This window comes from Neophocaena asiaeorientalis, unplaced genomic scaffold (genome assembly GCF_003031525.2).
Source record: "Neophocaena asiaeorientalis asiaeorientalis breed wild unplaced genomic scaffold, Neophocaena_asiaeorientalis_V1.1 scaffold144, whole genome shotgun sequence".
In the NCBI taxonomy this organism is placed as follows: domain Eukaryota; kingdom Metazoa; phylum Chordata; class Mammalia; order Artiodactyla; family Phocoenidae; genus Neophocaena; species Neophocaena asiaeorientalis.
In genome coordinates, this window is record NW_020175532.1 from 553,315 (window position 1) to 568,235 (window position 14,921).

General features: G+C 35.9%; 1 protein-coding gene across 1 annotated transcript; it reads left to right on the plus strand.

Moving 5' to 3' along the window:
* Positions 1-1,037: 1,037 nt before the first annotated feature.
* LOC112415969 (histone H3.3-like) lies at positions 1,038-14,874 on the plus strand. Its single transcript, XM_024769185.1, has 3 exons — positions 1,038-1,217; positions 3,828-3,918; positions 14,390-14,874. Exons 1-3 carry the CDS (start codon positions 1,038-1,040, stop codon positions 14,872-14,874), a joined length of 756 nt encoding a protein of 251 aa, XP_024624953.1.
* Positions 14,875-14,921: the final 47 nt, after the last annotated feature.

Sequence of the window (14,921 nt, forward strand, 5' to 3'; positions counted from 1 at the left end):
AATCTACTTCTTTTCTTAAGAAGAACATCAGAAACACTTTATGGCAGCTCCGTTGGAGTTAAATAATAAAGACCATCATCACTTTGTACTTTGGCCAAGGCAGTAATGAAATGGCAAGCTTTGGAAGTGAACGTTGAAATACGTTCCTATTAATTAATATACTTTTGTCCTTGAAGTTGAGGTTGTACTCCTATAAACCATTTTACTTCCTCCGGAGCTATTTCAAGCACTATTACCGAGTTCTGTGTCGCTCATTAAAGAATTTAGAAAGTGGAGCAAAGGACTTAAAGAAAGATTACTTTATGGATGCTCTAGAGAATTAGAACCATAGCCAGCTGAGGATGTCCAGAAGACGCAGACAAAATGCATCTTCCCTGTGAATGCTCCATAACCTGGTCACCCAGGACTTCAATCTTTGTCGTGTTTGAAATTTTCCAGGAGTAGCACTCAGAAAGGCAAAGGAGAATTTAATTTCAAATATTGTCACATTTTTAATTTAGAGAGATTAGGAATCAGTACAATGTCAGCTTGGGTGCCAGTGGATCTTTGAATTCTCTAGTCCTATCTCAAGGCAAAGGAGAGCTCCAGTAGTCCCACACAAGTAAAGAATCCCTGGCCTGAGGCTGCCCTCACTGTGCCTCCATCAGGTTTTTCAAACCCAGAGACAGAAACCATCCATGTCAGCAATTTTGAACTCTGCTCATCAATAACTCTGTTGTTTAAGCACCTCAGGCAGAGCCACTGACAATTAGGCGAAGCTGCTCACAAAGTTAAAGAAAAATAATAATACATTCAGCAAGCAGTCACCAAGATCATGATAGTACCATGGACTGATCTTCTCATCTGAACTGTTGTTTTGTCTGCTCTTATTTTCATTTGGTTTCAGCCTCATTTCTCCCAGAGTTGAAGTCTGATTATCCCCAATAATTGATGATGCTGAAAGAAGTCATCTCATCAAAATCCTGAGCAGCTGTGATTTTTACATTTGCTGACTCTCGTGCCTCCCATTATCCAGGCTACTGGTCAAACATTCCAAAATGGCTAGGCCAGTTCCATCAAGTAGCCTCAGCAAATTTCTATTTGGAGGCAGCCTGCTTAGCCATTACCCCTTCACCTTTCCTACCTTCCCCGAGGGAAGTGGAAAAAGTGATGCACGGCCCACACTTGTGGAGCAGTTGATGCTTCTTACTCCAACTCTGCACTCCCGATTACCCAAGGTCTCATCTTTATGATGTCCAGTGAGGCTCATGTCATGTTTGCTTGTCTAGAGACTGGAGTGGAGTGGACATAATATGGGATTGGTAGCCCAAAAATGTGCGTTTGAGACTTAGCTCTATCGTTAGCTCACCATATCACCTTTTAAAAAGCTGCAACATTTCTGCCTCTATTTCCTAATCTATAAAATGGGAGGACAGAATGTTAAAGTCATTATTCTTCATCTCTGTGGGGAAAATTAAGTAAGATTATAGACATAAAATGGCTTTTCAAATAATTTTTAAAAACCTGTGCAAACATTTGCACGAGTAATTAAATTAGCACTGTGAATTTACCAGCTGTGTTTCTGAACCAGAAACCTAACCTCAGTAAATTACAAGGGTCAATTATGAAGGAAAAAGTTATACTCTCTTTTGTATTTCAGGATATCATTAGTTTTTGTTTGTTTGTTTTTTTTCCTCTTTTTCCTGTGGGAGACTTGCCAAGCCCAAACAGATGGTGTTTGTTAAAAAAGAAAAGGTAATTTAATAAAACCAACCCCATTTCGTTTACAACCCATTTTCAAAGCACAAAGCATAACCGTTTTACTCTCAGCCAGTGGCATCAGATCACTGCTTCACCAAAAAGGTCAACTCAGAAGGACTTGTAGTTTCACAGCCTCTTCTCAAAAATAGTCTCTGACTGTAGTCAATAAGGCTCTTTTTAATACAGAAAATGTTAAACAATGGAAGATTTCCAATTGTATTCTAATGCTTAAAATGGAGTCGTCGACTTGACATCAAGGATTAAATATATTTCATATAGAAAGCCAAAACTTTAAAGAAATTCTGTTACAAAACTTCCCAAACCTCATGTCCTCTCAATACTTTCTAATCAAGCAACAGTGTTCCTTTCACTTCTCTTTGGTATATTCTGCATCATCAAATGGGAACAGGGGCACTCTTTTCTTGTTGAATGTCTGGGGTCCTCAGTCAGTGGTTGCATTGCCCCTCAGCCTAATATTTTGTTCCCAATAGAAATGATGACTTCCAGAATCTAACTAGGAAAACAATGCCCCAAAGAAGCAGTGAGTGCCGGACAAGCTGTGTAGATGAGCATGTGAGGAGGAAATCATTGAAGCCAAGCGATTTAACAGGCACCATGCTGCCTGCAAACAAGCCTTCTAACTTTTCTTCCTCAAAGCAGTGTAACAAACTGCAAGATGTCCTGGATAGAGTCGACCACAATAGAGCACAACACTTAGGATACAGCATTTTTGTTGTTGCTATTGTTGCTTTTAATACAGGGGCTATTTCTTCTTCAGATCTTTTTAAAACCAGTACATTTTAGAGATGATCTGATTGATTACAACATGTGGAAATTGTAATTGTTACCTTTCCTAAGACTCGTTTCTCAAGAAAAAAGTGGCTAAAACAGATTTGTGCAAAGACATTTGACTTGTGGCAGGCATGAGATTAGGTTCTGAAATCTTGCGTGCCTGTGTATGTACATGCTTGTTTATGTGTGTGTGTGTCAATCTGTGTGTATATTTATGCATACACATATCACATGTATATGAATTATATGTTTAATCCACACACATTACACGTGTGTATATTAAGTATACATATTAATATATGTAATTTTAATCACAGGAAGTCTTTCTTAAAACAGTAATGTTTCACCATTACAGACTCAGTGTTGTCAATGCATAACTAGGATATATAATAGTCATAGCCAGTGTTCCCATGAACAGAGATAGATTTAAGGTAGAGGAGAAAAATAAAAGAAAAGCTATACCCTAAAATATATATTAATTCCAGAACCTCACTTAATGATTTGTAATTTGTATGCTCCTTTGATGTCCTAGGGCCTCAATCTTTGAAGAAAAAAAAAAAAGTAAATTTGAATAAACCTTTTATAATTTGTTAAAGTGCAGGATGAGTAATGTTAGCATGACTTGAGGAAAACAAAACACTAGAAAGATATGTGGAGCTGTCAATAATTCATCAGGGCCAGCCTATTTTAGCACCTAATAATTTTTTCTGTGCTCCTTCTTTAGAAGAGAACAAATCAGAACACCAATGCAGTAAATTCTCACAGGGGAAACCATAATTCTATTGATGTGCTTCAAGATGGCTTTTTGTTTTCAATTCTGCAAAAGCAGATCGATAAAACTAATGCAGGTTCTCTCCTAAGATTTTTCTTCTACATTCATAGTTAGGAGACTTGCGAACACTAGTTTAACTGATTCTGCACTGGCAGGCATAATAGAGCAGGCTTTTGCAGACAAGTGGAATATAAGAGGTAAAAAAAAAAAAAAAGGAAAACAAAATACAATGCTAGCATGGGGCAGTTTCATTTATCTGTTAAGTATGTGAATTACTGAGTTAAGTTACCCAGGTTTGAATCCTAGTTTTACTTACTGGCTGTGTGACTTCAGCAAGAGAATAGACCATTCTGTACCTTATTTACTTCCAATATTCAATGAAGGATAATGAAAGGCAAGAGAATTAAATAAAATTATTCATATAAAAACCTCAGAAGTTCCGGTAAATTCAAAAAATGTTAACTTATTCTACTAAGGTGTGACTCTAATACTCTTATTCTTTGAGCATGGATGCGCTTCCTAGATCATTCAAAAAAGGTCAGAAGAAATGATGTCATCTAAGAAACAAGCATCAGTGCATTTGAAGGTAGATCCGAACAGAGTTCAGGACAGAGGTAAAGAAGGAATCTATGAGGGAAGAGAAGGAGTTTAGAAAGACTTTTAAGAAATCCTGTCTATCTCTCTTTTCATTTGCTACACTCCTAAGAGCTGAAGAAGAGAGAAGAAAATATAACACACATGCTAACCAGGCTGAAGAGGCCTAAGGGGATTGTTGAAGGGGTCAGAGCTTTCAGATGCTAACACTGTCTTCTGATGCTCATGTAAGTTAGACTTGCTTCCTTCAAAACAATTCTTATCTCTACTCTTAAACAGGAGCACACTCAGTCCTTTGCATCTACTTTATTGAAACTGTAAGCTCATTCCTATAAGTTCTTCCCATGCACTCTGGGTGAATGGCTCATCCCTCCTCTGAAAACACAGCAGTTAGGATGCTCCAGGGTACCAGCTCTGGGGCCTTCACTTACTAACTTTAGGGTCTTGAGCAAATAATCTCTTGTCTGTGCCTGAAACTTCACATCTTGCCTATGTCCTCACCTGTAGAACAAGGTGACTATTACCTGCTTCATACCATTGTGGGACAATTCAGAAAGATAATGCATGTAAAGTGTTTAGCTGAAACGCTGGAAAGTGAACAATGAATGGTAACTACTAACTACTGCTTTAATACTACTATTTTGTTTTTAACTTTATTTTGCATCATTATTGTTCATATGTCAGGTCTTGCTGGACAGCTGCTTTTTCTATGAAGTCTATACTGAAAAACCTTAAGCTTCAACAAATAGTCATTATTCTAAATTCCTAAAAACCTCATGCTCTATACTCCACTTTCAAGCTTTTGAAAATTTTCAAGAGAGTAAATTGTCATTTCATAGATATATTTGTGTACATTGCATTTGTTAGCTGGGTGTTTTCATTCTTATGTATTCTTATAAATATAAAATCTGCTTATATTGAAATAATCTATAAACATATAAAGCAGTTTCATACTAATGTATGAAATTTGTAATTAGGTGTAGAGGGAATTAGGCTTATTTGTAGACTCAAGATTATAATTAGATAGAAGGACAAATGCTTTCATCAACACGGTTACCCATAAAAATACAAATAGTGCATACTGTATGATTTCTAGGTATATAGCAAAGATCTCTTCACCTTCACCTAAGATAGGCATGATTCAAAAGCCAGTATGCTAAAAAAAACTACATTTACATTGTTATGTTTTTGCCTGAAATTGATAATTTTGAGAGATGTGTAAAAGGGAGAAATAAAACTCCTTTAACTTTTGTTAATTAAAAAAATATTTCTTCATAACTTAGAATATTTTTTGCAGCATTCATATCCTAAGGTTATATTTAATACATCCAGCCAAAGCTTCCACTTAAGACTTGATAATAGCTCTCAGATGAGTGGTTCAGTGTACAACTGTGACTTCAATGATACTTGAAGAGGAAACTGATAGTGGGAAAAATTATTAATAATAAACATCACTTTTTTTAAGTTAATAGACTGTTTTTTAGAGAAAGTTTAGGGTTATAGAAAAATCGGACAGTTCAGGGTTCCCCAATACCCCCGTTTCAGTTTCCCCTCTTACTGATACCTTGCATTAGAGTGATATATTTGTTACATTTGATGAGATAATATTGATACATTATTATTAAATAAAGTCCACAGTTTACATTGGGACTAACTATTTATGTATAATCTATGGGTTTTGACTTATATATAATGACATGTATCCACCATTATAGTATCATACAGAGTAATTTCACTACTTTAAAAATCCCCTGTGCTTTTCATTTCTCCCTCCCTCTCCATAAACTCCTGGCAACCGCTGATCTTTTTACTGTCTCTATAGCTTTGCTTTTTCCAGAATACTGGAATACTATGTAGAATACTACATAGTTAGAATCATACAGTATGTAGTATTAAAAAAAAAAAAAAACTCACTTAGCAGTATGCATTTAAGGTCCCTGCATATCTTTCTGTGGCTTAATAGCTCATTTCTTTTATTGCTGAAGAATATTTCACTCTATGAAGGTGTCACAGTTTGTCCATTCACCTATTGAATGTTTCCAAATGTTGGCAATTATGAATAAAGCTGCTATAAACATTTGTCTGCAGATTTTTGTGTAGACCTAAGTTGTCAGCTCCTTTGGGTAAATACCAAGAGGCTGTACTATCTTGAATTCCACTAGTAAAAAATAAGAGTGTCTGTTGTTCTGCATCTTGTCAGCATTTGTATTGTCAGTGTTTGGGATTTTACTCATTTTAATAAGTGTGTAGTGGCATCTCATTGTTGTTTTACTTTTCAATCCCCTGATGTGAAATTATGATGATCATCTTTTCATATTCTTATTTGTCACCTGTGTATCTTCTTTGATGAGGTATCTATTCAGATATTTTGCTATTAAAAATACATTTTATCATCACTTTTTTATGGTAGACTTTATTTTATAGAAAAGTTTTAGATTCACAAAAGAATGGAAAAGATAGTACAGAGAGTTCCTATATTCCCTAAACACAGTTTTTTCTATTTTTAACATCTTGCATTAGTAACAAACATAACTTTTAATAATTAATCATCAGAAAATATGAGTTGAAACAAGATCCAAACAGTATTAGTTTCCTGAGGACAATAAGGAACCCAAGCATCTGCCATTTAGTGATCCTAAACGCTGTTGTTTAAAGACACTCACATTTTGCATTCATTGCCCATCTAACATCAATAGCAATAATCACATCTTAGTTTTAGCTCTTACCAGTTTTCAAATGCCTTTATATGTTTCTACGAAGGAATTTATGATTGGGTAAGAGAGTCAACAAAAGAAGCAGATCAAGCCCTGTCAATTCTTTTCTGCCTTTTCTTTTCAGCCTCGCGTTTTAGATAGGACAATCTTATGATGTGTTACCTTTATTTATCAAATGAACAAATAAAGGTCCCAAGAGCTATAATCAAGTCTTCACAGTTCCTTGCCAACACTCTTCATCTACACAGTTCACAAAAAGATTCACTTTCTATAATCTGATCAAGAAGATTGAATAAAAACATAAGGTCTATCTCTCTATATTGTTTATAATCTTTCTTTGTTCATTGCTTGTTTTTAATCCACAGATTTTTCTCTGATAGTCCTAAACAAGGTCAGAATTACGCACAGAACCATCACCGCTTTTTGTAAATGTACAAGATTTTGCTTTATGTTTACAATTGCTTCTTATATAAAATAAAAAACTATGTTTCATCATGTTAAACTTTCAACCTGAGTACCATATCTATGTCAAAACCAATATACAAGAAAGGTAATTTTTGTTGTCAATAATGTTGACTCTCAGCTCAGTACTACAATTAACAAAAGTTTTGCCCAACTTACATATTTTTTTCTGAATAACATCAGACTTCAAACCCTAAGGCAGTTTCTTTTCCTATCTTTTTAATTTATTTCAATAGTTGGTATCCAACTATCTCATTACTGAGCAAAATCTTCCTGACACCTTGAATTTTCACATCGGTTTCACATTTGTCATAAAAGGTGTTTTTTGGTAAGTAAGGTATTTTGGCTTAAATTTCTTATATATGATAGATAATATCTCAGCAAGATGTGAATGCATTTTAAATCATCCCTGGAGGTGTAGAACCACTGTGTCCATTACAACATTCAAGGCATTTATTTAGAATGTTTTACCTTATGTCTCAGGTTAGGAATTTAAAATTGTCCCTTGAATTTGTATTTGTAGGTCAACTTAGGAATTTTCTATCTAACATTAATTTCTTTGGCATTTAGTTGCTGATTGTCCATGATGTATAGGTATGCGCTCTCCCAAGAACAATTCTAAATATTTTTTATATTGTGTATAATAATTTTATTATTTTTATATCTGAGGGTGACTTGTAAATGATGTAGGCATTTTAAATATATTCAAGTATTAAACAACCAAACAACCAAGTTCTGCTGCTTTACAAAATCACTTATTTCCTACATAATATGTGTTTTCAGTAATAAGTCACACATTTTTCAAAATAAATCAGACACCGGGAGATTAAAATATTATTACTTAAATTTGCTGCAGAGTCATTGTCTGCTCACCACCTGAAGATTTCTTTCTTAATAAATTTAAATGGGACATATCTATTGCTGAAGCTCTTATTCTAGACTTATTTTAGCATCAGTGTTCCTTGCATGTAAAATAAATAAATTCACTTCATTGCCTATAGGATTTTATTCTATTACATTCAGTACATAGGCTTTCATGGATAAAAAATGTGCTGAAATTATTATCCATATTATTTGCTAAACACAGAGAATGAAAAAAATGTGCTCTTTGGGAGAATAAATAATTATGCTATTTTCTATGTTTAAGATGAAAATACAAATATCCTATTAAAAGATAAATATAACAGAAATGATAAAAGTTTAAAATAATATTGGCTGTTTTAATTTAAGGTTCTAAAAATGCAAACACATATCATCAATCATCAAGAGCTTACTAATGCTCAGAGAAGCTCTGATTATAATGCAGGATCTATATAAAGAAGATACTGTTCTTGGTGATTTAAATTAGTTATTCCACTATAAATTCAGCCTTGAAGGTCCTGGGTCTGAGTCCTGGATTTCTTTTTGCCCCTAGACCCACAGGTCCTTCTACATCTCTGTTTCCCTTTCCTACTCCAAATATATAAATTCCTGCCCTCATTCCTGGTTTTCATTCAAGCCCTTCTTTAGGGGTTAAAACCTTGCTAGTGTTTAGAGACCTAGACATTTGCCTGCCCCTTGCCAGCTTCCAGTTCTTAAAGTCTCAACCAACTTCTCCAAACTTTGTAGGTACCTTTGTCCCCATCTTCTCTCTTTCTGATTTCAGAGCATTTGCATCAACTAGAAATTTCCATTCTTAGGACCCGTGCATCAAGTCTGATTCTCTTGGATGTTAACACTATCTTCAATCAAACATGATTTGGAGACCCATTTCTCTAAAATGTGGTACACGATGTGTGCAAAGTGTGAAGAAAACTGGATTATCCCTATAGACATAGGGATTCCTATGTCTTAGTCCATATTCCAGAAAGAATAAAGAATACAGCATTGAAGGCAAAAGATAATGCAAACAGTGCTGAAGCAGACGCTTCTAAGTCATGTCATGATCTTCACAATTTGGGGGTCAGTTGGAAAACCCTTGAAAAGCAACATTATTCAAAAATGGAGGCACCACCAAGCCTTAAGCGTTATGTAAACTCTAGTAGTTCTAAAGGGTTTTGATTATGTAGGCAAATTTATTTTAAAAGGATAGAAAAAAATTAAGAGGTTTTCTCAGTTGATTATACATGGCCATCAAGAGAACAGTCCAGGAGTTAAAAGAGCTATACATAAAATAATGGCAAGTAACACAAAGCAATATACGATTTAGTACTTAATTTATTAAAACTTTAAATACAGTAGAGTTGGAAGAAGTCAGGCAAGAAGGGACTGATACTTGATCCTGAAAAAGAATTAGGAAGAGAACGGAAATGGTATTCATAAAACAATGGATTCATCTGATCAGATGTATTGTAGCAGGAATCAGTGCCTACGTTTCAAGGCAGAGGAAACAGATCTAAGTATTTCAACATAGGGCTGGGGATTAGTAGTAAATTCAGTTAACCCAGGGAAAGTAAGGCCAAATTCTGGACTACCTTGAAGGCCAGAAAAAGAAGATGAGAATAGATTTGGTCAAAGTGAAAACACTGGTAGATTTGAAGCAAAGGATTTGCATATTACATCTACTTTATTTACTTTTTCTCTCTGTTAAACTAATATTGATGAGTGTAGTCTAGGTCAATCAAATTCATATTAAATTGTAGTTGACTATACCATAGAGTTCTTTGAGACTAGTATAGGAGGAAGTTTGGAAGGGATTATCAGACAGATGGAGAATAAGCCCTTATGCCTGACTCACTGCTTTGATCTGGTTTATATATTGTGATTCTGTGTCACATTTCTTTTGAAACACAGCTTTAGTAGGTTAGAATATTACAAACCACAGTTATAGGTAGTAAAATAATAAAAATCTAGATATGGAAAGGAACTTTTAAAGCTAAGAATATTTCAAGTTAATGGCTACCTGCCTCAAAACTGCCTGGAATAAATTTGGAGGTCAATAAATCTTTTTGCATTATTACTGAAGATAGATCCAAAATCCCCCGGACCAAAGATGGTTTGCCTCAAAGCTCACAGTACTTTATAATAGAGGGGAAACAAGCCTCTGGGTCTCTTGTCTTTGGAGATTCTCATTATTTTTCTTAACTCTGACCCTGCATTTTTAATCTCGTATCATGTTGCAGTTTCATTGCTTGGGATAAAAAATATAAAAATTTTTTAACATGTTTATAAAAATTTTATTAAATTCATTGGCTAATCTCAGAACAAGAGATAAAAAAACAAACCTGAAATCAAATATTTGACTATATTAATCATAATCTCAGAACTAATCTTTTTCAGTAACAGATATATTTATGCTGTACTAAATTTTTATGGTTATTTTTCCTTGTTCAAAACTGATTTATTGCCAACTCTATTACTTTTATCCAATCACACTTTAGAAGAACATCATCAACATTTGTATGTCTCATTAGTAGAACTGTCTTAATCCACCATAAAAGTGAATTATTTCTCCCAATTTATTCTAAATTCAATAGCTCACGTTTTTTAAAATGCACTGTCTATTACAGGCTTTGGCTATTGTCAAACTGATTCCCTCACATCTATAGCTCTACTTAGTGTGTTGGGTAAGACTTTTTAGTACTTTAGAAAGAAAATTACTTAAATCATCCAACTACCATAATTTATGGGGTATAGTCTATGTGCAAAGCACTGGGCTAAATGCTGCAGGGGAAATAGCAAAAAAGGTACTTTTCCTGTGCCTTTGGAAAGAGTATCTTAGAATGTGAGGTAAAGATATTCCAAAGAGGAAAAGTTTTGGAACACTTACAATGCAACCTATAAATGAGGGCAAATCAAATGCAAAATTAAAATAGTGCGGGATATAGAAGGGACACAGTATATAGGCGCGTTCACATACTATTGCACTCTTATCTGGCCTAATCCCACCAGCCTCAAGCTCTTCTATTAGCATAAGAGTTGTCTGTTTTATTAGATACTGTTGCGTGTTACATGTTGTACCGTGCCGTAAGCCCTCTGGACTGCTTGAGGATACTGCTTCTACATTACTTGACAATCTTGACTTTAGCCTGGAAAATTCATCCCCTGATTTGTCCTCCTCAATCTAGCAAGCGTTCTTTCCATTGTCATTGTTTTGTTGCAAGTCCCAAATTGTTGATTGTATCAGAAGCAGATCCAGCATACTCACTAACCACTCTCTTAGTCAAAGAGAAAAATCTTACAACTCAAATGAGTATCAAATTGGGCTGAAATTCTCTGACACCACAGACTGAAAGAGCAGAACATGACCTCTTGCAAAACATTTGTTTTGAAATTCACTGGCATTTAATGTCAATGATAGGTTGGATCAGAAGAGTAAAAATACTGCCTCCAGAAAGTCATCATTAAAATATTCTTGCTTTTGCTTATGTAAGATATGCCTTTTACACTAATATATGATCATATTACCATGACTCTCAAATACTTATTCCATCTAGGATTAACTTATTATTAGAGGGAGTGAGGCCTTAAAGATACGTAATACAGGCAAACGTTATTTCTAACGTGATATGAGGCAGTTCCTACAGGAATCTGTGGGAGTAGGAACTGAACATGTAGGGCAACTTCAACATACAGGTAAGGCAGATGACAGTCCCAGGTCAGTCAGAATCCAGCCATGGAAATTGGGACACCAAGGAAGAAAGGAAGGGAGAAAAGAAAGTTATCACCATGAAGCAGAAGTGTGACATTAGAAGGGTATGACCCAAAGAAAAAATTTAGCTTTCTTATCAATTCTGCCTTGGGTGATGGATGATAATTTTGGTTAATGTTGAACTGGAACACAAGGGGGAAAAAAAGAAGGAAAGCAAGAGAGAAAAACCAATATTCTTAGTCTTTTCTAGTCTAGGTAATACTGATTACTTAGATGAATCTGCCCAATGACTATTTATAACTTCACAAAACTTTATGGTCCTCCACTCTTGGAACGCCAGCTTCCTCCTGTAACTTGTTGTGACCCTGAGCTAAACTTCTAGGCCTGTCTTTGATGCTGAACTTCTTTTTAAGTGCCCAAACACTGGCCTTTCAAAAGCATCACATGAAACGTTGACTTCATTATCTTCTCAATATTGGTTTCTCTTACCATCCTAAGCTAATTCCATGAATGACACCTACAATCAATCCTAAGACTCTACTTGGCAGATAATTGTGTGTGATTAGCCTTTAATGATGATATTTTAAGAAGTTTTGAGACCTTACTTTCCATTTCTAATTTACAGCAAGAGGTACTAATTTTCTATTTATGGGACTAATACAAGATTTTTGAAATAAGTTTATACAATTGAAAAGCTGGGTTGCCTTAAAGAAAGTATCAAAGCAAACAGTCCATGGACTATGTATATAAGTTCAAGTTGTAAAATTGATTCACAAATGATTTATTTCAAAACTCTGTCACAAGTCTTAGAATACCCTCTATATGCTGGTAGTTGCCATCTTTTCATTTTCAGTACTTACTGTCCCTACTTCCACGTGAATATTATGTAACAGCCATTGTTATAATTCATTGCACACAGGTGTACTGCACCCCCTCCCCCTGGCTTTTCCCAATGTCAGTTACTTTGCTTGGAATTAACCCCTCCAGTCATGGGTGGAGGGATCATCTCCATCCCCATTTATGTGCCTGACAAATGTCTCCTGGTGTTTTTTAAAACTCATCAAAACACATCTCACTACAATGATGTTTTACATTTCTACATTTATCTTTCAAAGTTCTTAACCTTCAAACACATTTCAGTCCTTTTCGTATCTCTAGGCACTTGCCACAAAGCCTGAATCAAGATAGGAACCTAAAAAATGTTTTGAATGAATAATTATTTCTTAGATATTAAAAATTAATGTTTAATACATTAGAGCAATAAATAAACCTTGTCTTTTGGCTCCGGGTAGCAGCTCCACCAAAGATTTCTGCCGGCCATGTTTGCCTCTCAAACTCTAAACAGAAGCATGTACAAATCCTGAGTACTGACAGTCTCTAGATGTTGCTTCCAGGAGCCAACAGCTCATCTTTATGTCCTATTCTCAACTCTAACTGCTTTCCATTACGTATTCTCTCTTTTTTTTTTTTTTTTGCATTTAACCAGAAGTTTAATATTTATTTAATATTTAATATTTATTTAGTCCTCTGAAATTTTTTTTTAACATCTTTAACGGAATATAATTGCTTTACAATGGTTAGTTTCTGCTTTATAACAAAGTGAATCAGCTATACATATACATATATCCCCATATCTCCTCCCTCTTGCATCTCTCTCCCACCCTCCCTCTCCTTTTAAAGAGTCTCTTTAATTTAAAAGTCAAGCATATCAAGTCTTCTGTCCTGCTTCACAGGATGTAGGGGACATTATTCCAAGTCCCGAGGCTTAATAGGTAGATGAGCAAATGTCCCTTCTCCCTCAATGTACTGTTATCAATGATTTCTAAGGATAATTTAGTCTAACACTCCACGAGAGGTTAGAGTATTTGCCAATAATTCTGTTTCCTAAAAGAAAATTGTAAGTTTAGAGCACAGCATTGCATCAATTACTATAATTAGTCTTTGATATTAAAAAAATAGACAATTTCAGCCTGAATATGACTTTGAGTAGCCTCCTGGTATCTGTAATCTTTCCCCCAAAATCCTTTATATGTCAAAAAGAGAAGAAAGACCCTTAACAAAAGATGGATCAGTTTTTTTTTTGTTTTTTTTTGGTTTTTTTTTTGCTGTTTCAGAAGAAGTCATTCAACCCATTCTGTTCAACCCATTCTGGATATAGGTGTGAGGGATGATGACTTCCCCAGGACAGAATCAGAATGCCAATGTCCTATCCCTATTTATTCCTTTGTAAGTTGTGGACAGCCATCACTGGGTTTCAAATGACAGAGCTCTCACAGGTTTCAAGAAAGAGGAAGACAGTTTTTCTAATCATTTAAGTACCATTTAGTCTGATTTGTAATCTATGGAGACTGCCAGAGAAGGCAAAGCGTTCTTGTGGAGTAATATAGAGGGGCTGCAAGTTCTGAAAGTAGTGGAGAAGACGACTAGGATCTCAAGTCAGGAGAGTTGACTGAGAAGGGGTTTGCTACTCAAAAGTGCTAGATAAGTGATCCTAAAGACCCTGCCACTGTTGCCATTTAAATGCCTGGAAATATTGGATCTGAGTTTGTGATAGCTGACCAGCCTGCCTTCTCAGCACTTGCGTCAAGAGACCTCATGAAAGAAAAAGGTGTGCTGAGGGATAGACACGGTGTCAGCCATCTTTCAACTGTGTTCGCTGCCGCCGCGGTGCCGCTGTCGCTCTCTGTCGCCAGCGCCGCCTCTAGCTTGCTGAGCTCCAGCTGAAGGAGAAGTGGGGTAAGTAAGGAGGTCTCTATACCAGGGCTCGTACAAAGCAGACTGCCCGCAAATCGACCGGCGGTAAAGCACCGAGGAAGCAACTGGCTACAAAAGCCGCTCGCAAGAGTGCACCCTCTACTGGAGGGGTGAAGAAACCTCATCGTTACAGGCCTGGCACCGTGGCACTCCTTGAAATTAGACGTTATCAGAAGTCCACGGAACTTCTGATTGGCAAACTTCCCTTCCAGCGTCTGGTGCGAGAAATTGCTCAGGACCTCAAAACAGATCTGCGCTTCCAGACTGCAGCTATTGGTGCTTTGCAGGAGGCAAGTGAGGCCTATCTGGTTGACCTTTTTGAAGACACCAACCTGTGTGCTATCCATACCAAACGTGTAACAATTATGCCAAAAGACATACAGCTAGCACGCCGCAAACGGGAGAATGTGCTTAAGAATCCATTACGACGGGAAACTTCATTCTTTAAAAAAAAGTTATCTTCCTATTATTGGTAGTTCTGAACGTTAGATTCCTCCCCCCCCCCCCCCCCCCCCCCCCCCCC

Bases quoted from the DNA above. Each gene is read 5' to 3' on its own strand.
- LOC112415969 (XM_024769185.1), top strand. From the start codon at position 1,038: ATGGCTAGGCCAGTTCCATCAAGTAGCCTCAGCAAATTTCTATTTGGA. The intron at 1,218-3,827 runs GTCTCATCTTTA...TGCGCTTCCTAG, and splicing joins TGCACTCCCGATTACCCAAG to ATCATTCAAAAAAGGTCAGA. The intron at 3,919-14,389 runs GTAAAGAAGGAA...GGGGTAAGTAAG, and splicing joins GAACAGAGTTCAGGACAGAG to GAGGTCTCTATACCAGGGCT.